The 22,078-nt window shown below is 42.4% G+C and overlaps 1 protein-coding gene across 11 annotated transcripts in view; it reads left to right on the plus strand.

Moving 5' to 3' along the window:
* AOPEP (aminopeptidase O (putative)) overlaps window positions 1-22,078 on the plus strand; it is a 344,323-nt gene that overhangs the window by 60,876 nt on the left and 261,369 nt on the right. For all 11 annotated transcript variants that reach the window (XR_015243507.1, XR_015243503.1, XR_015243504.1 and 8 more), the window contains exons 4-5: window positions 11,535-11,688; window positions 19,074-19,319. Coding sequence is in view for 6 of the 11 variants with exons in the window: in XM_086685159.1 (XP_086541285.1) it covers window positions 11,535-11,688; window positions 19,074-19,319 (400 nt within the window). In the remaining 5 variants the exon portion in view is untranslated. The remainder of the gene's footprint in view (window positions 1-11,534; window positions 11,689-19,073; window positions 19,320-22,078) is intronic.

Consider the following 22,078-nt stretch of genomic DNA (forward strand, 5'->3'; position numbering starts at 1 on the left):
AAAAGTAAGAAACTGTAGACATTACTTCATCCTGGGCAAAATGCTACTCTGGCCTGCCCAATAGACTAAGTCTCTGACATTCTCTCTCTTGACTTTGTGTGGGGAAATTCCAGGAAAAAGCCAGGATTTCAGGGTCCAGACCCTCCTGTGTGCAATTGAAAGCCAACTTTCTTTCCTCTTGATGGCTCAAAATGAGCAATACTACTTAGACTGCTCCCACAGTATGCAACCAGGAATTACGTATAAGGAAATGACAAAGTAAAAGACGTTTAGGAATGGTTATGATTAAGAGTTTTCACCACAAAGAGAGAATGCAACGTAGAGAAAGCTCCTTGTTTCTAGAACTGAGGAAACTGTATTCTGAGCTAGCACACATACATATGTTTCAAGGGATAGGAGTACAGAGTGAATGCATTCACCTTTTTCTCTTTAGAAAGCTCCTGGTGATCGAGACAGTGTTGTGCTCTGTTACATCCCTCACTTTAAGGCCTCACATCATGTCTCAGCACTTTCTAAATCTTTGTCCATTCATTCTTTTCATTTGTGACTTGCCTCTGACTGGCTCTTGCTTGCCCTCCTAGTGCTGTACTTACCATATTTGGCATACGGGAAGTCATCATGATGTCTTTTGGGTAATGATGATTACAACAGGCATGGACCGATTCTTTTTGCTATGGATTTTTGTCTTAGGCTTGACATTCATGAATTTTCTCATGTGAATAAAGTTCTCAAGTGTACCTGTGACCATCTGGAGCAGTATGATTTGGTGCCTGGTTTGCTGACCCATTTTGCACTTAAGTTTAAGGGGAACTGGGTAATCTGTGTCACAGGTCAGACTGGTGGGTGAGATGTGGAATAACAAGCCTGGTGAAATGCGATGTATTCCTTTAGGTATTCATTAACCGCGAGGGAAAACCTCAAAACCAATGGAGGTACTTGTGTTCTCAGTTCAGTAGGTGGCGCTCTTTTACCTGGTTCACAAGAATGATCTTGAAGGTCATTCTCTTCGGGGAGTCCTGTGCCGCAGGCAGTACCATGTTGCGGGGAAGGAAACCCGAAGCCCTGCTGGGTGGCATCAGTGCCTGAGAAGTGGTGGCATGACCTGGCACTTGGCCCTGGTTAGGCAGTGCCGGTGCATACCAGCCCAGGGCATTCTTACTGTCTCCTTTGTTCTGGTGCCAGTTCCCGCCCTTGAGCAACAGCAGAGAAGAACTAACGAAAGACAGTCACGCCATGGGTATTCAAGAGGGTGGCACTAGCTCATAAAACCAGACCGTGTAGACTCAGCAGCTCAAAAGTACTGAAAGAGAAAGGGCTGGGGTTTGCTGAAAGACCCAAGCACTGGACAGGCAAGCCAAGAGAGGAAGAGCAACCCAAACCGGGACCTTTCCCTCCTTTTTATGTATCTGTGATTATTAAAAAAACAAACAAACAAACAAACAAACACAACACGTATATAACCTGCACATTGTGTATGGTGTGACTGTCTCTATACACGCAAAAATACACATTTTCCTTTATACACATGTTCCTGTACACCTTGCTAAGCACCTTTAATTTGTAATACAAAGATACTGCAAAATCATAAAATAGCTTGATACATGGAATAATTTGGTCAGGAAATTCTGAAATTAAGAAGAGGGGCTGGAGAAAAAAAAATCAGTCGTGAGGTAGGGAACAAGCAGGGGCTACAGAAGAATTGAGGAAAGAAACCTGATATGTTAAGTAAAAGCATGTATCAATCTGATGTTTCCAAATGCTTCATGTTATTTGTCTAACCTACAGTGGAAGGGTTTAAAAGATAAAGTGAGAGCTTTTAATAGGAAGAATTTAAGTGCCTGTTTTAATTTTCAGGGAAAACAATAACTCCTTAAATAACAAAAAAATTCTGTGAGATGTTTAACTTTGCAAAGATAAATTATCTGCCTTTGCCTCTAGAAGCAGGGTGGTTGTGGATGGGGTGGCTGTATTTTTACAGTGTGTTTTGTATTTCCAAGACTCCCCTAAGAATAGGATAATGACTTTCCATATATTTTGTATTTAATTTACTATTAGTGGGCATAATTGATGTGTCAAAATGACTACAGTATCTTAATTTTCTTCTGCTTTTCTTTTTATAAAAGTGATCTTCCCAAATAATGAGCAAGGTTTTTTACAGGCTTAGTGTAAAAAAGTTCTCTCTGCCTCCATGGGCTGATTCCATCAAATTCTTCCTTTTTCCTCTTTCCTCTTCCGATGGAGGAAGACTGAACCTTTAAAACTATTCGTAGGACGGTGTTTTAAAATGTGATAAATAAGAAAATAATTAAGGGAATTTTTTAACACTCCAGTTACAAGAATTTTTAAAACTAAATTTTGAACTGCCTCTTATGATTTAAAAAGTGACCTATTTCAAATCCTTATCATACCTACAAAAAATACAATCATCTTCAAAGAAAATTTCAATTCCGTTCTGGACACGAACAGGTCTATTTGGATCTTATAGCAGCTGCTATTGTGATCATAAGAACAATACTTGATATGATGTATCTGTCTTACCCGTGAGACCATCGGAGTGTAAGAATTTTCCACCCTTAGTAAGTTCCAGTTTGAGGAGGTGGTGAAGGGGTATTCAGGAGCTTTCTGAGGAGGCCCAGAAGGGAGGCAAGATGGGTGGCTGCTCAAGCCTGCTTGGTTAGGGAGTGCCACTTCCTCTGGGCCCCTTCCTACCTCCCCCCTCCCTGTTAGTCTTGCTAATGAATCCGGCCTGGCCGTGAAATCATCCAGTGGTGTGATGGGCTTCTGGCCTTTGCAGAGGAAAAACTCTGGGTTAATTCAAGTACAGCGTGTTCTCTTTGTTTTGCAGCTGGTGTAGCAAGGGAGTCTAGGGCAAGTGGATTGAATCAAAAAGGAAAATGAAGGCATTCACTGTCTGTTTCATCGAGGATGGCTCATTTAAAGTAAACACCATTTAAATAGTCTCCAAATGGCCCATTCTATATGAAGTCATACAGGATGCCCCCTTTGGGCTGTCATTCTCCTTTAAATGGATCGCTTTGTGTGCACTGCGTTTTAATGCCATTCAACCTTAAACCCCCATATGTGGGCCTCATCAGGCCACAGGCTTTGGTGCACATGTGGCAGCCATACCTTCAACATTCTTTGTCTCTGTCTCCAGACAGTCAGCCCAAGCAACAGGGGGAGGTAGTTGTAAAGACAACAGCAGTTAACATTTCTTCAGCACTTATTATGTGCCAATTACTATGTCGAGTGATTTCTATATATATTATCTAATTCAATCCTCACATAATCCTCTGAGGCAGATACTATGATTATTCCCTTGTTATAGATGAGGAAACTGATGCATAGAGAGATTAAGCAATGTGCCCAAACTGGTAAGTGTGGCTCAGGGAGTTGGACCCCAGCAGTCAGATTCCAGAGCTGGAACTCAATCAATGGACATATTCAGAAGAAATAAGCTCTCATCAATTCTCTTTGCAAGGTAGGCTTATCCCAAACAATAGATAATCCAGAAATTATTTCTCTTTGTCTTTGGAATGCATGCTCTGCTTTCTGGGGCAGTATTTCCACCTTGTTACTTGCATTTTTTGCCGTTGGGTTCGAAGATGAGATCAGGTATTCCTTGAGCAGCTAGCTCCCTGTGGCAGTGGGCAGTCTTCATACAAGATTGGGCTCAGTGGAATACTCCATTAACAGACAACCCCAATGAGACTTTTCTACCAGACATGCCCTCATAGTAAGAAACTAGTAAAAACCTCCCCCAGAGAACTGAAAGCGTTCAGTTGTCACAGAGGTCGCTCCAACATTCACCCAGGGTTGGGCAAGAAGCCCAGGGCTGGACAGCTTTGGGGAGCCTCTGTGAAGGGTCCAACAAGGGTCTTTGGGAAACGCGTTTCTAGCCAGTTTTTATTTGGCCCAGTGCATTGATCCGCCCCTGTTTAACCGTCACTTGGTAGCCTAGAGAAACTTTTTTGCTGTTAAGGCTCGAAATATGAAACAGTTTATTCTAAATGACCTCCACTAAGTAAAGGAACTTTAAGAATCTTAAAAAATGAAAAATCCTGAGGATCATATAGAAGAAAATCATCTTGAACATTTAAGATATGGGTTTGAGTGATATTTTCAATACATCCTGCCCCTGCCCCCCAAATCCTTTCTTTCCATTGTTTAACTTCAGAGAAGACTACAAGGGAGCAGTGGCAGTTTGGATATATTTTTGCTGGGCTTGACTGAGGTTCTGCTATCACTTTTGCTATCTCACTCCCAAACTTTAGGTCGTTTAAGGTTTCTGCCCGAAAAAAAATAAAATAAAATAAAACAAACACATTGATCTCTCCCTCTTCCCTGCCACATCTCTTTCTGGCTTCCAGTGCCCTCCCCACATCACCTCTAGGATACAGACATTCCAGTAAAGGCCCTGGGGCAGGATGTGATTGGGCCCTCTCTGTGACCTTGTATAGGCATCTAACAGAAACCACTTATTCCATTAGCACTGTTCTCTCTGGAAAGCAGTTCTAGTTCTTGCTGTTTCCAGAAGCCTCCTCTTGCCCATGTGCCAGTTGTATGGTACAAGAACCAAAGAGACAGCAAACATCAGATCAAAACTTCAATGCAGAGTGTAGGGAGAAAGCCTGTTGTGCACACGGTTTCCTCTCTTTTCCCTCCCAGCTTTACTGAGATATAATTGACATATAACATTGCTTAGGGTGTACAACGTCATGATTTGATATCTGTATATACTGCAAAATGATTACCACAATAATGTTAGTTAACACAACCATCACCCCATGTAAGTACATTTTTTTTTGTTTTAAGAACTTTTAAGATCCACTCTCTGATCAACTTTCACATATACAATACAGGATTGTTAACTGTAGTCACCTTGCTGTACATTACACCCTGTGAACTTATTTATCTTGTAACTGGAAGTTTGTTTCCTTTGACCACCTTCACCCATTTCTCTGCCACCTCCCCTGCCCCCCAACCCCGGCAGCCACCAATTTATAATCTGTCTCTGTGAGTTTGACGATTTTTTTAGATTCCACAAATATGTGAGGTCATTCAGTATTTGTCTTTCTCTGTCTGATGTGTTTTACTTAGGATAATGCCTCCAAGGTCCACCCATGTTGTCAAAATGGCGGGATTTCCTTCTTTTTTTATGGCAAGTAGTGTTCCGTTGTGCGCGTATACTTCACTTTCTTTATCCATTCATGTGTCGATGGACACTTAGGTTGTTTCCATGCCTTGGCCTTTGTAAAGAACATTGCAATGAACATAGGAGTGTAGAAATCTCTTTGAGATAGTGATTTCATTTTCTTCAGGCACAAACCCAGAAGAGGAAGTGCTGGATTGTATGTTAGTTTTATTTTTAATTTTTTTGAGGAACCTCTATACTCTTTTCCACAGGGCTGCACCAATTTACACTCCCAGCAACAGTGCACAACAGGCCCCTTTCTCTGCTCCACATTCTCACCAAAACTTGTTGTTTCTTGACTTTTTGATAGTAGCCATTCTGGCAGGTGGGAGGTGATCTCTCACTGTTGTTTCGATTTGCATTTCCCTGATGACTAGTGATGTTGAGCATGGTTTCATGTACCTGTTGGTGATTTGAATATCTTCTTTGGAAAAATGTCTATCCAGGTTCTTTACTCATTTTTAATCGTATTTTTTGCTGTTGAGTTGTAGGAGTTCCTTATATGTTTTGGATATTAATTCCTTATCAGATAGGTGGTTTGCAAATATTTTCTCCCATTCTGTAGGTTGCCCTTTGATTTTGTTGATGATTTTCGTGGGTTTTTTTTTTTTTTTTCTGTGCAGAAGCTTTTTAGTTTGATGTAGTCCTGCTTGTCTAGTTTTGCTTTTGTTGCTTGTGCTTTTCATGTCATATCCAAAGAGTCATTGCCAGTGCTTTATTCTTAGAAGGACTTTCTAATAGGTTAGTACCTCTTCCTTATCTCTAAATTGCCTCTTACTTCTGAGTTGTATGTTATCATTTCAGTATAACCTTAGGACCAAAAATATTGTTCTTTTTTCATTAGTTGACTGATTATTTTTATTTTTTTATACTAAAAAGGCACATATTCAAAGAGTGAAATAGTTCTATTGGGTTTACTATACTCCTCCCCAAAATACCTCTACTGTATTTCTTCTGTTTCAGAAGTAACCCCTTTCACATCTTTTAGCTGATTATCTGATATATATGTCCATGTTGTTCAGTAAGATGCAGGACTGTTCAGGGTTGATCTTCCCACTCTGGCAGGTGAGGATTTAGCTCTCTCCATGCCCTTGTAACACACATACCCCCTTCCCCAAATCCCATCGTCCCGATGTAATAAATTTCATAACCTTGATTAGATCAATGTTCTTCACATCATTATATCTATGTTCTTAGAAGCTGAGTCTTGTACAGCTTTGATTATGTTATTGTTTCTGTACAACATGTTAGTTTTTCATGGCGTTAATCATTGTTTTATTGTTTGTTTTTCCTATTTGCTTAGTATTTACCAACCCCAGAGGTGTTGAAAGTTGTTTCAATCTTCTAAGGTGCTCGAATACATCAAGTTGCCTATCAATTTCCTCCTGAAGCAGTCTTTCCCAGGGTCCTGGAATCTGCTGAAGAGCTGGGTTACCCTCTCTGCTGGGCGCATAGCTGGCGCCTGGGATCACCCTTCTCCATTAGTCTACAGATTCCCTGTGCTTCTCTCTTGTATTGGCTTGTCTGCCTTCCTCTTGGTTTACTATATCTTTGTGAAGCATATTTTACATACTTAAGTAGCTTCCAGAGAATAGGATACATGGGAGGTGAATTTTTTGTGAAACTGCATGTCTGAAAATGTCCTTATTATATGTTGATTTTTTTTCCTTCTTTTTGGAAGCTTGTGGAATCTTGTCTTTGTCCCTAGGGTTCTAAATTTCAAAATGATGTATCTTGATGTGGATTGATTTGTATCTAGTGTCCTGGGTTATGTGCCCTTTCAATCTGGAAACTCATGGCCCCTTAAATTTGAGGAAATCTTCTCAAATTTTTTAACTGATGATTTTTTTCCCTTTCTCTTTTCTCTGTTGTCTTTTTCTGGAGCTTCTATTACTTGGATATTGGGCCTGCGGAACTGGTTTCTATTTTTCCCTCTTTTTTTTTTTTCTTCTTTCGCTACTTTTTGGGAGATTTCCTCAGCTTTCCATTCCATCTCACACCTTTATTGAATTTTTCTTTTCTTCTATAGTGGTTTTAATTCTCTTTACTTTGGAATGCTCCTTTTTTATATTATACTCTTCTTATTTCAGCACTGCAATACTTAGCAGTGTATACTTAGTGGGTATATGTTTGGTGTTCTTTGAAGTTTTCTTCTCCTCGCAAGACCACTGACCTTCAAGTTGCTCATTTTCATCTCTGTTTCACGTCAGAGGCTTTCTAGATGTCCTGGAGGTGCTTGATTTGTCTGTAGGCATTCAGGAGTAGGGACTAAAATACTGACCGGAAGCTCTGTGCCCACGTAGGGCTTCTCAGCTGTGAGCTAGCTTCACCATAGGCTGATCATAGGACACCTCCAACTTAAGTCTCCTTAGTTGCCTTCTCTTGGGCTGTTCAGCTTTTTCATTCCTCTGCCTGGAGGGTAAAAGACTGATTGCCTGCACTCTGGGAACCAAATGAGAAGCTGCCTGGTGGTCTCAGCATCTGATATGCATATGTTCATCTAATCCCATTCATTTGCCTTCAACTGTGCCGGTTTCCTCCCTTCTTCCCCACCCCCACCCACAGCCGCCCCCAGTCTAGAGGCCTTCTCTCTTACTCTCTATAGAAAACAAATCTCCAGTTATTTGCTGGGGTGTTGTGGGGGGCAGTGTGGGGGGGGAACTAGCACAGGTGTGTGGAGTAGGGGAGTCCATCTGGGGATCTAAGCCCTTCTTAGATGGTCATTCAGCCAGGCCTGCTTAGTTTTGTTTGTGCTTCTTCCACCCCCAGCTTTCTGGGGTTTCTAGAGGATAAAATGAGGTGGCTCTTGTCTTTCTCCGTTGCCAACTCAGGATTCAGATCGGCTGCGTCATCAGCCCTGCCTCCATCCGCATGGCAGCTTCCAGTATTTTGCAGCTACTGTCTCCTATTTTATTCTCCCTGTTCTTCTTGGTGTATGGATTTTTTTTTTTAATCCTTTTACGGGGTGCCTGTCTGGCTCAGTCATTGGAGTGTGCGACTCTTGATCTTGACATTGTGAGTTCGAGCCCCATGTTGGGTGTAGAGATTACTTAAAAATTTTAAAAATCTTAAAAAAAAAAATCCTTTTACTGTCCTTTAATTGGGCTTTGGGAGGAGGCAAAAGTAGCTTCATGTGTTCAGTCTTCCATTTTTACCTGAAAGCCTCACCATTGCCATTTATCGAATGCCCAGTGTCTGAAGTTTTTAAAAGGAAAATTCAATGGCCCACGGTAAACACTGCAAAGTGTACGTCACAGAAAGCATGACCAGACCACAGCCCTTTGATTAAGAGAATTTTGTTAGTCAAGATTTTTCTTTTAAACTGAGGCTGTTCCAAAGATTTAGTTCCTCACCCACAACTTCTTTCCTCTTCTTTCATCTCCAGCCTCCCCTCAACCTCTCATCGTGTTCAGTCCAAACTGAAGGTCTTCATGGAGCAACCATGGGGCGGCATCAGGTTGCAGGGAATGAGGTAGTTAAGGGAAGGTAGGAAAACGAGGGAGGTGGGCTCAGTGCAGCGTGTCATGCTGAGTCCATGTCATGCTTTTATTAGGTCTGCTGTGACTGTCTCTATCCTCTTCTTACTGGCTGGGGATCAGAGCAGCTGTTCTCTTTAAAGCTGTGGCTTTCTTTCAAGCTGAGTAGAAGCTACACACATCACCGGATTGGCTCCAACATCACTGGATTTGGTTGTCTCTTTAAAGAGGAGTGTGCCTTCAGCTTCTTAGACTGGCTGTTCTGACTCCAGAAGCAGGATGAACTTACAAACAGGTTTGGGAGCATGGCTGCCTCTGTGATGGGTTTCCAGTAGTTCTGAGTATGCCCTTCTATATTCTTTCATCAAATATCTCCTCCAGTGACTTCCAAACTTCATGTCCTATCATACTTATTCAAACTTGATATCATAGTTTTTCTTTATGTTTAAGCCTTTGTTTTCTATTTAAATTTTTTTCTTAAGATTTTATTTTATTTTGGGGTACCTGGGTGACTCAGTCGGTTAAGCATCTGACTTTGGCTTAGGTCATGAATCTCACGGTGCATGGTTTGAGCCCCTCATCGGGCTCTGTGCTGACAGCTCAGAGCCTGGAGCCTGCTTCAGATTCTGTGTCTCCCTCTCTCTCTCTGCCCTTCCCCCCCCCCCCCCCCCGCTCGTGCTCTGTCTCTCTCTCTCTCAAAAATAAACAAACATAAAAAAAAAAGATTTTATTATTTTTTTAATGTTTATTTATTTCTGAGACAGAGCACGAGCAGGGGAGGGACAGAGAGAGAGGGAGACACAGAATCCGAAGCAGGCTCCAGGCTCTGAGCTGTCAGCACAGAGGCCAACACAGGGCTCGAACTCACAAACTGTGAGATCATGACCTGAGCCAAAGTCGGTCGCTCAACTGACTGAGCCACCCAGGCGCCCCGAGATTTTATGTTAAGTTTATTTTGAGAGAGAGCGGGCGCGTGCAAGTGGGAGGAGGGGCAGAGAGAGAGAGAGAGAGCTCTGCTGTTAGCACAGAGCCCAACGCAGGGCTTTATCCCACAAGCCATGAGATCATGATACAAGCCAAAATCAAGAGTTGGACATTTAACTGACTGAGCCACCCAGCTGGTCCAGATTTTATTTTTAAGTAATCTTTACACCCAACATGGGGCTTGAACTTTAAACCCCAAGATCAAGAGTTCTGTGCTCCACTGACTGAGTCAACCAGGTGCCCCTAAAATTTTGTTTCTTTGGATCTAAGTTGGTAGTTTCAGGGGATAATAAATAATGACCCCTCTAGCTTTTGGAGTTTCAAATGAGTTGAGAGACAGAGAAGACAAGCATAGGGAGATCGAAATCTAACCTTTATTATTGATTTTTACAAGTAAAACACTTTGAAAAATGTCATGTTAGGTCTGCTGGCCAATGTGGGCATGTTACTATTTGACTCTGAATTTGACATCTTATCCACTCACTGATCATATTGGACAATCACAGGCCACTCCATGAGTGTATGGCCCTCTAAAACTTTTAACAAGAATGACAAAGGGGTGCCTGGGTGGCTCAGTTGGTTAAGTGTCCGACTTCATCTCAGGTCATGATCTCACGGTCTGTGAGTTTGAGCCCCGCGTCGGGCTCTGTGCTGACAGCTCAGAGCCTGGAGCCCGTTTCAGATTCTGTGTCTCCCTCTCTCTCTCTGCCCCTCCCCTGTTCATGCTCTGTCTCTCTCTGTCTCAAAAATAAATAAACGTTAAAAAAAATATATATTTACTTAAAAAAAAGAATGACAAGAATAGCTCCTGCAAAAGAATTAGTATGGGGCTGAAAGAGAGGCTAGGGCTATTTGAGTAATGGAAATTCCCTACATGGAACATGAGGAAAGGAGAAGTGTGTTCCACAACAAGAGGTGATATGAATTCTCCTTAAGCACATCATCAATTTATAGCAGATGCTCAGGAAAAAAAAAAAATACTGTATTAGATCAGGTTGTAGGGTGCATTCAGATATCAGAAACAGTGAAAGCATTTTCCCATCGTAGAAGTAAGAAGTATAGTGTTATAAGCTATCAGTCATTTGTTTTTTTTGTAAACACCTTCACTATGTTTTGGCCTAAGTGGAACGCACACCCTTGGCTGGGGTGGGGAGCCTCAGCTGAAATTCCAGGCCTGTTACAAACTAGCTGGGAGTCCTTGGCTCCCCTGAAACTCTCTAGGCCTGGTTTTCATCTGCTCCTTAAGGAATGGGGGGGCAGCCCAATACCTGAACAGATAAAAAGGATAAGGGATAAACCTAAGCTTCCACAGTTAATTAGTTTCAGAGTTGGGACTAAAACCCAGGTATCTTCCTTCCCTGGTCTCTCCATTCTCTACCATATCCATTTTAGATGGACTTAAATTGAATTTAGACAAAACAGTTTAGCAACACAGTAGTGATCATTCATGTGTTCATTTCTTCATCTGTGTATTCAGCAGAGCATCTTTTTTTATGCCAAACACTGCTCTAGGCAATATGTATGAAGAAAAGATGTTCTTGTCTCTATAGCAGCATACAGCCTGTGCCCTTTATATGTTTGTAGCCCTTACGTGACCATCTCAAGTACTACCCTTTATTTATAGCCTCACTTGAAGTGCTTCAAACTGATCCCTGGTCTTTAAGGAGATACAAACTTCCTTAGCTGCCCTGAAACTGTCATCCCTCTAGGCTCTGCCTGAGAACTGCAGTGATGCCCCTTCAGTAGATATGACCCATCTCCAGGAGTAGCTCATGCCATCTTATCACACAAATTCTTTAAGTGCCTAAAGCGAAAAGGTACAGAGTGACGTCCAGAACCATTCATTGGCCTCATTATGGTTTTTCTCCTTCTGTTTATAGGGTGCTCAAGCTGGCATTACTATGTAACCATGCCGATGCCGGCCTCCACCTTCACAATCGCAGTGGGATCCTGGACAGAAATGAAGCCAGAGACCTGCTCATCCAATGATCTGGCAGCAGAGAGATCTCTGTCACCTTCCGAGGCCGACTTCAGGTTGGTATTTGGGAACTTGCTGAAAAACAAACACTTAAGGGAGCAGTATGATGCATTTATTCCAAGCACTGGGAATGTGAGTCATCCCTGCTGAGAAACTAAACCAAAATATGATTAATCAAAGCAGGAAAACCCTATTGGGAGGGAAAGGGAGTTGAGAGGCAGAAATGTGGGCATATTGTTTATGCAGAAAGAAAGAAAAGAAAAGAAGTATATATGAAATCCGCTGTGAAGTCAGGTGAAATATTTTTATGTGTTTGGTTAAGTCAACAGAATCCTCAGATTCAATGCCTTCCCTCCTTCTACACTTTTTAATTTTGGTTTTCAATGCCAATTTGGTCAAAAACACAATAAAGAGGAGTTGCTTGTCTGCTGGATTACTTTGTAGGCCACTCTACTGTTTTCGTTCCAAGGACTGCTGTTAGCAGTGCATTTGTAGGGGTGGCCCTCCGTCAGTGGGGCTTGTCAGTCTGCTTTGGAGCACAGGACACAAGGTAGCTTGTCACAAGGTCATGGTTACAAGTAACCTCCTGGGTTAGGACTCCATTTACTTGAGTAGTGATTCCTTCTTTTTCAAAGTGGACCAGAGAAAATCAGTTTAAAGTGTTTAAAAATCAGCATGGGCCATTGGATATTCACTTGCAGCTTCCCCAGACCTTCAACTGTTTCTAGCTTTGAGAACCAAAAGGGAGGAAGGGAATGGACATAGGAGGTACGAAGTGTCCAAATTGTGCATTATTGCATCATGCTTCATTCCTGGGACTTGTACACCCAGCTTAGTTTAACCACTTTTCCTGTTTATACACAGTCACTATGTCCAGTACCTTCTGGTAGAGAAAGCCCAGAGTAAACCAACCAAGATACGCTTTTAGTGCAAATTCCCTTGTGTTGGTTGTGTTTTGCCATGTTGTTTTCACTCTTACTGCAGTGGTTGCGGTGGTGGTTGGTACTGTTAGGACATAAAGCCATTGAGCCCTCTCCTATGACAGGCATGTCTTACCGCTTGCATTTTGCTTTTTGGAGGAATGGAAGGGATTTCCACTTCCTGCTTAGTAACTTGCCTATTTTGGACTAGTCTTCCCTGAGCTATACACAGTATCCTAGATTGCTTATTGGATTTTACTTATGCACTCTTGGGAAGAGGAGAGTTGTGGATAGAAGTGACACTATTACTTTCACGTGGGAATACTTACTTGCACGTGAGACCCTTTCCCGCCACTGAGCTCAGAGTAGGCCAATGTGGCTTACTCTGTTTTGGGTGGCAAAATTTCTGCATAGGGAGGACAGGTGCTCTAGAGAGTTAGTGCGATCCTCAGTGGACTTGTTAGGAGCAAGAAATAAACTTTTTTCTGTTGTTAAGCTACTGAAACACTGAGGATGTTTGTTATTGCAACATAGTCTAGCCTATCCCAAAATGATAGAGAAGTCATTGGATGCTTGAAATCAGGAAAAGTCTTGACTTAAATGTCATCTTGATTAGTCCTGAGGATAAGCCTATAAGACAGATAGGCTTTATTATCTCCATTTTATAGATAAAGGTATTGAGGTTTTAGACAGCAATGTGTCCGTGTTCATATCTCTACTGAGTTACAACACCTGGATTCCCATCTGGGCTTGATCCCCTATAGAAGTGATTCAAAATCTTTCCTGGGGAGTTTTAAAAACTGTGTATAATGTCCATGCCTTACTTGGAGTCTGATCCACCTTCCCACCTGGAGAGTCACTGCCATGTCTGAGTCACTCTTATTGATTGGAATGAGTCGCCTTGGAACAGAAGACAGAAATTGAGAATTCTGCCTTTGAGCATGAGGGTGCTGTCCCTACTGGTTGGGTAGGTTTCCTGGGGCAAAGCTGTACTGTGCTGCTCTGTAGAATAAAGACTTTGCTTGGGGTTGTCAAATTCTTCATGATGAAGAAGCACTGTGCTCTTCACCTACAGCCTCAGGGCTGCTTGACTGTTAGAGGAGGTGTGCAGTTGAAAACCGTGCGCTGTAGTGCAAGGCAAAGAAAGACATTTGTTATTTTTTCCTTCTAGCCATATTCCCAGGGATACGAGGTTGGGGAGCGGGCAGGACCACTTCTTATGTGCTCTGTCTACTGCCCGTAGCAATGGAGATGGCTTTTCACTTTGCGCCCATAATTGTGAAGGAGGAAGCCATGGCCATTTCCATTGGGCATTCTGGGAAGAGATGGCATCTGAAATTCCCGTTGGGGTTCAGGGGAAGGGGATGTTGTCCTTTAGAGTTTATAGCCAGCTGAGACACCATAGAAGGAGAGCACAGTAAAGGTTTTGTTACTGACAGAAGCTGGACTTGGGAATACTCAGGTATACAGTCACAGTGGGCTTTCTAATACTCCATTTCCAAACTAGACAAACTTACCCGTCCAGTTACCTGCCTACCTGGACTGCTTCCGGCCTCCACAACACAGATACACGCAGCCTGCCACTTGGCCAAAAAGTACCCCGTCTGTGGGCAAGCAGATAGGAAAAGAGGCAGCCCAGAGTGGCCAAGCCAGTCAGAGCAGCTGGGGAGAGGTCAGAGGTGCCACTCAGGGGAGCATGTCCTTGTGTGGAGAGGCCTGAGGAACGGAGTCCTTCCCACACTCCCTTCCATGTCTGACATGCTATGACTAAGTTTTCCCTTCATTTATCACTGTGCTTGTCTATCAAAAATGTACTGCTGATAAAATAATAGCTTGCATTTGCTTAATCCTTCCCTGGCTGCGTGCTTCATGTGTGCTGTCTTTAGTCATCAGAGGGTAGCTTTGTGTTTTTATCCATTAAATCTCTGGCTCCATGCTACGTTTGCCAACAAAGGTACTCTGAAGTGCCAACTGCAACAGTGTTTTTGGTTATGTTCACATCTGGTCCCCTTGCTTTCCCCACCCCCCTCTTCTACTTCAAACCTTCCCAAGACCACCAGTTCAATGCACGTAAATGTAACTTTTATAGGGGCCTTATATACCACAGGCTTTCATTTACCTAAAGTGTTCATCTGGGTCCCAGAAATTTGGCCAAAGTATTGGTCACTGAACTTTTGATCACTGTTCATGTGGGCTAAATTATAGGAAGAACATTCCCTCTTCCAGCTCAATTCCACACGTGCTCCAGCCCACTCTGGGTGAGCATTTTCATAAATACGTTAATTAGAAGGCACTTAGGTAAACCATTGAAAGTTTTATTAATTTTCTTCGGCTGCAATATAACCTTCTCTGGCCACAGAGGAATCTTTTTATTATGTTTAACCTCTGGAGGCCTTTGTTAAAGCATTGTCTTCGCTTTGGGCCCATACAGTTTAAGCATGACACGGAAACTTGGATAAAGTCCAGAGGAACTCAGGAAAAATGATTAAAAGCGTGGAAAATAAGCACCACAAAGAAAAGGCATTGAGGTTGCTCATCCTAAAGAAGGGAAAGCTTGGGCGGGGGGCGGGAGGGAAGCAGTTTTCTTTAGAGTTGTGGAGTCTGTGGAAAGTTGCCTTGTGAACCTTGCAGGGTGAGGCCCTATTTCTGTGTCTTTGGAAGGCTAGGAAAGAACGAATGATATATAAATCATAGGGGAAAATGCCAGTTTCCAGTACACGCTTTGCTGTAGAGAAGCCTTTCCAAATCTTCCTGGCTTGGTTTGATTTCTCCAGCTCTAGCTCCCTGGTATATTTCAGCTTTCTGGCTTTTATTGTACATCCTGAATTTTGCTTTGCATTATATGAGAATTCCCCTAGGAAATGCATCCAGCTTTCAGATACGACTGCATCACTGCGTATGTATTGTCATCATTGCCAACAGCTCACTGGTGGCTGGTGGTGGCATTTTGAACACTTGTGATTTTTACGGTATGCAAGCATCTACTCTGCTTGCTAAAATATGTTAATAAATTGTCCAAACATCTTAGAGTGTCATTGTATGTACCAGAATTTTAAATTTTTTCTTCCATTAAAACTGTAAACTCTTCAAAGGTAGGGTCAGAAATTTATTCCTATGTGTATACGTGGCACACCTTTGGGGTGCCTCGAGTAGAGCAAGAATGCAGGAAATCATTACTAAATGATTGAGTTGAACTGTCAAAAAAGGACCTGCATCCCTAAGGGAAATTTTGGTGATTCCTTTTGAGCCTATGACAGGGAAATGTCTTTGTCAGCTAGTTTCCATACATCTCATTCTGGAAACAAGAGGAGGACCAGAGGAGAACCTCTGTAGGCAGCGTCCAATCTTGTGATTCTGAATAAAACCTGGTCACTCTTCTTCCTTGGAAAGACCTCATGTGAAATGATTTCAGCCCAGGAATCGCAGGAGAGGGAACCAGTCGTCTGGTTCCCATCATTTACCAACCTAACATTTATTTCACCAGTTCTTCCCACTCTTGGCAATATTAATGGGCAATATTGACAAGGAGGAGCAGGAAACCAGAGAACCACAGAGCAGCTGAGCTCAGCTTCTAGAAAAATCTAGGATCCAAATTTACTCAAGAAGATTAACAGAGTATGTGGGGAAGGAAGGTCGGGAGGGAGGAGCTTGTGATGACTCACGATGTGATGAAAAGAACAGTTCTTATTCCTCAGGAATGCTGTGTGGATTAATTGGGATAATGCACATGAAGTGTTCAGAACAGTTCTTGGCACACAGTGAATGTTCAATAGCAGTTGTGGTAGGAGTTATTGTTTACTATTCTTAATTCTCATCAGTATGGATTATTTATAAATAACAATCAAGCATTATTATTAATCTTTAACTATTAAAATGTTTACCCTGATTATGAGCCTGGGCACAGGGAATAGCTATTTACAAATGCTTGACTTGCTGATGATACTAAGAGTGGGTTGGAGCAGGCACAGCTATAGAAATGAACGGTCGAAGGTGAGTGTGAGAAGAAGCATCTTTGAGTTCATACTGCTTTCATAGAGGACTATTCATGACTTCATAAACGTACAATATGAAGAGGGGCAAGGGCCTCATGTGGAGAGTTGTCAGAGAATCACAGTACCAGAAGAAACCTTGGAAGCCATTTTTTTTGTTTGTTTTTAACGAAAGTATAATTAACATAAAACAAAGTGGACAGATTTTAAGTCTGAGTTTTTGCCAATTGTTTACACCCTAAACTAATAGAGGACGTTCCAGCATCCAGTAGTTCCCTCACCTCCTTTCCGGTCAGTTCCTCCCCTCCCCCTGCAGCCATTTTCATGAGACCACATTAGAGATGAGAAAGGGGCCCTGGGCACTGAGTTGCTTGCCTCACATCACAGTTAGCCCGTGTGAGAACAGCCACTGAAGCCCAGCTTTCCTGATTCCGACGTTGGAACTTATGTGTGGCCTTCCCTGATGCCACGTACATTTTTATTGGGAGAGCCTTAATAGTCTCATTTATCTATAGGTTGATTACCTTAAAGTCCTGCATTTTCTCCCAGGCTTTGATTATTAAAAAATGGTGCTAATACACACAACTGGAATAACCTTCATTCCCCCTGGCTAGTGCCGCTCATGTCCAGAGAGAATTTAACTCACCTTTTCTCTTCAACAAGTTGACTTTTTTTGATACCTCAAATTATTTTCTGATCTTTCTTGGCTGCAGGAAATAGTCTGGCCCCGTGGTATGTGTCTAGATAGGCCAGTGGAATGCCTCGTTGCGAAACTGTGCTTTGACACATAGAATTTAAACTTATGCCCCACCTTTGTACTGAAGATGCCTCCGCACCTCCAGTTTCTCTATTATTTAATGTGCTCTGAAAGTTTTTCAGGAAGTGCAAGCTTTAATTATTATAGCCCGTTATATCCCTATGTAAATATCTTAGGTGGTTAACTCAATAAATGGCTTTCTTTTTTATTTTATTCATTTATTTATTTAGAGAGACAGAGAGCACGTGAGCAGGGGAAGGGGGTTGGAGAAAGAGAAAGAATCTTAAGCAGGCTCCATGCTCAGCGTGGAGCCCGGTGTGGGACTTGATCCTACTACCCTGGGATCATGATTTGAACTGAAATCAATAGTCAGACACTCAACCAACTGAGCCACCCAGGCACCCCTTAATAAATAGACTTCTTTACTTAATGAGACCTTTGAATGTATACACCAGTACAGTACTTGTCATTAGGTGGACATTTGAAGCCTTTTCAGGTAAATGTTTACCAACAGGCACCTTCAGTCACTTTCTCCATAAAGCAAGGTTATCAACCCAGGGGCTTTGGCTAGCATTCAATGTCAATAATTATATTCTCCCTGTTGCCTTATCCTGGCAGAAGTGTTTACGGGTCTCCACCCATTTTTCTTACCCTCAACAGCGGTGAAATGTCACTGGTGCTGGAAGCTGTGTTCTATGCACCAGGCTGTGGGAGGGCAAGGCACATCTCCATAGCTGTGTGGATCTCCTTGGGCAGTGCTGGCCTTGGATAAGTGAAAGCCACTTCAGAAACTTGGAGAGGAATTATTGTTGTGGCCTGCCCCTATTGGGACATGCCAGCATTTTAAGGTTTTTCATTATTCACTGTGAATCCAACAAGCACCCATAGGTAAAATTATAATTTGTAAATTAAAATTAGAGGGGTTTTCCATTGTGTTTGAATAAAGGATGTGCTAACAGGCAAAAAAATAGAGTTCCCTTTGATGTGGGTTTCTTTGGGTAGATGAGTTCTCTCGAGGCCTGTGAGTCAAGTTCTAGGAATTCTTTTTCAGCTCCACCTTTGACAGAATAACTGGCAGCGATCAGATGGTACAGGCTGAGCTCTGATCTGTTTCCTTAAAAGGTTGATTCTGTTCAATTTGTATCAAAAGTGGATTGGGGAAAATAAAAAAGTGTCTCTGTATTCCATAAGAGCACAACTTCTGATGGCTTTTAACATAAGCATCTGGATTACTTTTTTAGTAAAATGGACTGGGTTCTTTTGGAAAGTCGAAACCTGTCCTGTCATTTGGTTCATTTTTTATTCTAGGCAATTCTAGAATGGGATCTTTAATTTGGCTTTGCACCATCCTTGCCTTTCTAAGTTATGAACTGTTTCTGATTTGGAGATTTTTTTTCCATGGTGATACTTGAAAAGCACATTTCTGAGGGGCAGAAATTTTGCTTTTTATTTTCGGGAGGGGGTTGTTTTGTTGTTTTGAGGCTTGGGAGGTGTTCCTTGTTTACTCTAAAATAAGTAGGAAAATCTACTTTCACTTAGTTTAGATTGAAGCTACTCGGTCAATTCAGCACATCAATAAGTATTTTGACCTATAGTTTTTCACTGCTGCAGAGAAACAGACAAGCCAAGAATTCCATTGAACTGTCTTGATCGTGAGCCCATCTGAACTGCCGTCTCTTAGAAGTTGTGCATGTCTGTGAGAGTTCCCCACCTCCATGGCAAGAATAAACCTGATTTACCATAAAGTGCATCTATTTATTTCGTGTTGTTCCCAGATATGTTGGCATTTGTGGTCACATGGAATACCCCTGCCGCTTCCAGAATCCTTCTGCCACCACCCAGGAAATTATTCCTCATCGGGTCTTTGCCCCACTGTGCCTCAAGGGTGCCTGCCAAGAGACCCTTCTGCAACTGGTCCCTCCTTGCCTCTCAGCAGCACACCATGTCCTGGGAACACACCCGTTCTCCAGGCTGGACATACTCATCGTCCCCGGCAATTTTCCGAGTCTGGGGATGGCCAGGTACGTTGTTCTATTGTGGCACTTGGATAACATGCTTTGGACATCCTTTGACTATTTCTTGCTTTCCCTGGGCTCTGTCAGGGCTCCATTAGGATGGAAGGGCCACAGTTGCTCATGCTTGGACATCTCATTGCTGCCTCGAGGGACAGTTTGTGTGTAGCCTCCACCATGCGGGAGCCTTTGGGTGTCGTGGGCTCAATCAGCTGCTCTGAAAATAACAAGCTCACATTGTTGCTTGGATTGAAAACACATTGTGCCCCCAGAGTGATGTATGTTGGATCGTGGCTGATGAGTGACTGGTTAGCTTGTGGTGAGAGCATAATGCTAATGGGCCCAAGGTCACAACTCTGGGCAGAGGAACACGACTTAGTTCCTGGGCCACAGGCTGCTCGCCTAATCCTGACCAGCTGTCTCATCCATTCTCGCCATTGGTCATAAGGGCAACGACTTGAGAGCCCCTGTGTCAGAGAGACTGTGGATGGATCAGTGTAAATCCATCACCACTGCTGGAAAAACAGCTCAAAGCAGATGGCTTACCGGGGGGTGGGGCAGTGGGGGGGGGGGGTCACTTGTCTTGCTAATATTTTTTAATGTAATAAATGCATTATTCTTACTGTTTTCTCACTTTAGTTCTCGTGGATAATCCAGGCCTGCAAGGTGAACCTTTCCCTATATATTATTGACACCTAAAACCCATTCGTTAATGCTATTGTTCCTTCAATAATAGGTACCTGTGTTCCACTCAGCATTTTACTTGTTACATACTCAGGATTTCACTTGGTTATATTTCTATGTGAAAATCTTAATCATTAACAGTGAATATGCTTGACTGAAGATAGGAAAAATAAGCTCATCAAAACATGTGACTTTAAGTTTTTCCCTATTAGTCAAGGAAATTCCTGCTGCCAATTAATTTCCATGCTTTTGAACAGCTGTCATTTGTGGTGTTTTCCCTGAAAACTGCATACATTCTTAGTAAGACCCATGAGTAGAAAAGAACTGACCAGAACATTTGCTTTTGATCTTTACTACATACGTATACTTTTTAAAGCTGGCTGGCTAGTCTTAATCCTTGAGGAGGTCTGAGAAAGTCATTTTGGCTGATTTTTATCCTGTATTTATGAAGATAATGAGAACGTAGAAACTAGGATAATTATATATATTTGGTTATGTGCATCAATATTGTTTTGGATGTCTATATATAGAATTTGTCTTAACAAGGGGGATTCTTTGGTCCCTTTGAAGAGTCTGCTGGACTTAATTTAAGCAGAATTATTGGCGAAGAAAGGGTTGTTCATTAAATGTTTCTCATTTGTACCTAGTTTTGAGGGGCTCTATTTATTTGGGGGTTTTTAGCACTTTATGAGAGTTGTAGCTTTTCAGGGCATGTTTGCTAACAGTTCCAAGTTCTGACGTGAGGGAACCAAAGGCAGAGTATTTTTCGTACAGAGGACCTCATTTTCTGTAGCTCCTTCCTGACAGCAGTCTGCCAAAACCAGAATTTGTTGACCTGCAGGCCATTCTGGAAAGCCTCTCTTTTCGAGTTTGCGTGCCCAAGCAGGTAGGCAGTGGGTTTGCTGCTCTTTGAGATATTTAAAGTGACTTAAACATGCTTTGCTCTGTATTTTGAAAGTAATAAGCCTAAGAACCCTAAGGCCAAATGGTACTGGGCACAAATGTCAGAAAATGTGATGGTTATAACTCAGCAGCAACAAGACCGTTTTTATGCTTTAAAAACAGGAGACCCGTACATTTAAAATTTTGTGGTTGGTTGTCAAATGTCATTTTCCCCCCATTTTTTTCTTCCCTTTTAGACTGTGGAAGTAGTCTGCCCTGGTCTAGATGTTTTCCTGGGCTTAGTTACGGTTCCCCATATTTGAGCTGTGGAGGGGGGATTGTGTATCTTCCACTGCCAGCCAGGGGTTGGGGGAGCACTCTGTTTTTCCTAACTGTGGCCTAAATTGATTCCACTTGCTTGGCTTGACTCTCGCGGGATCCCAACACCTTAAGCCACATGCGAGTGAGTGGGGTTTATGACTCAGCTGGCTCCGGGGGCCCTGCTGCCTTATTTATGGTCAGGGCTTTGCTTGGGGCTCTGTAAAAGCAAAGCTGGAACAAAAAATGACAGTCTTGTAGGTCAGCCCTGTACCCTAAACAGGAACAGAGAAATCCCAAGTGTAGTAGGAGCCATCCAAAAAGACCTCTGCACTGAAACTTGCCATTGTCCTGTTAATTGCAATGCACTAGAGATCAAAGGATTTCTTGGTAGATTAAATGGTTCTTTGCCGAGTCCACATTTATAAACATGTAAGCAAGATCATAAATTCCATACCTCTGGACTTCTCGAGTGATTAGGTCTTAATCATAATGAATACCATTTTTTACCATTGTAGTATTCTTTTTTGGTGAATGGCATTAAACATTCCCACATGAACTAAAATGGGTAAATTGTTGGTAACCATTTTCAAGAGTTTTCAAAAATTTTGGATGATATCCATAAAGATTCTACTGTATTTCAAATATTATATATCGTAGTTTGTATGGAAAAATCTTTTTTTTTTTTTTTTAAATTTTTTTTTTTCAACGTTTATTTATTTTTGGGACAGAGAGAGACAGAGCATGAACAGGGGAGGGGCAGAGAGAGAGGGAGACACAGAACCGGAAACAGGCTCCAGGCTCTGAGCCATCAGCCCAGAGCCCCGACGCGGGGCTCGAACTCACGGACCGCGAGATCGTGACCTGGCTGAAGTCGGACGCTT

The sequence above is a fragment of the Puma concolor genome, chromosome D4, assembly GCF_028749965.1.
Source record: "Puma concolor isolate L17-30 chromosome D4, mPumCon1.1.hap2, whole genome shotgun sequence".
NCBI lineage: Eukaryota > Metazoa > Chordata > Mammalia > Carnivora > Felidae > Puma > Puma concolor.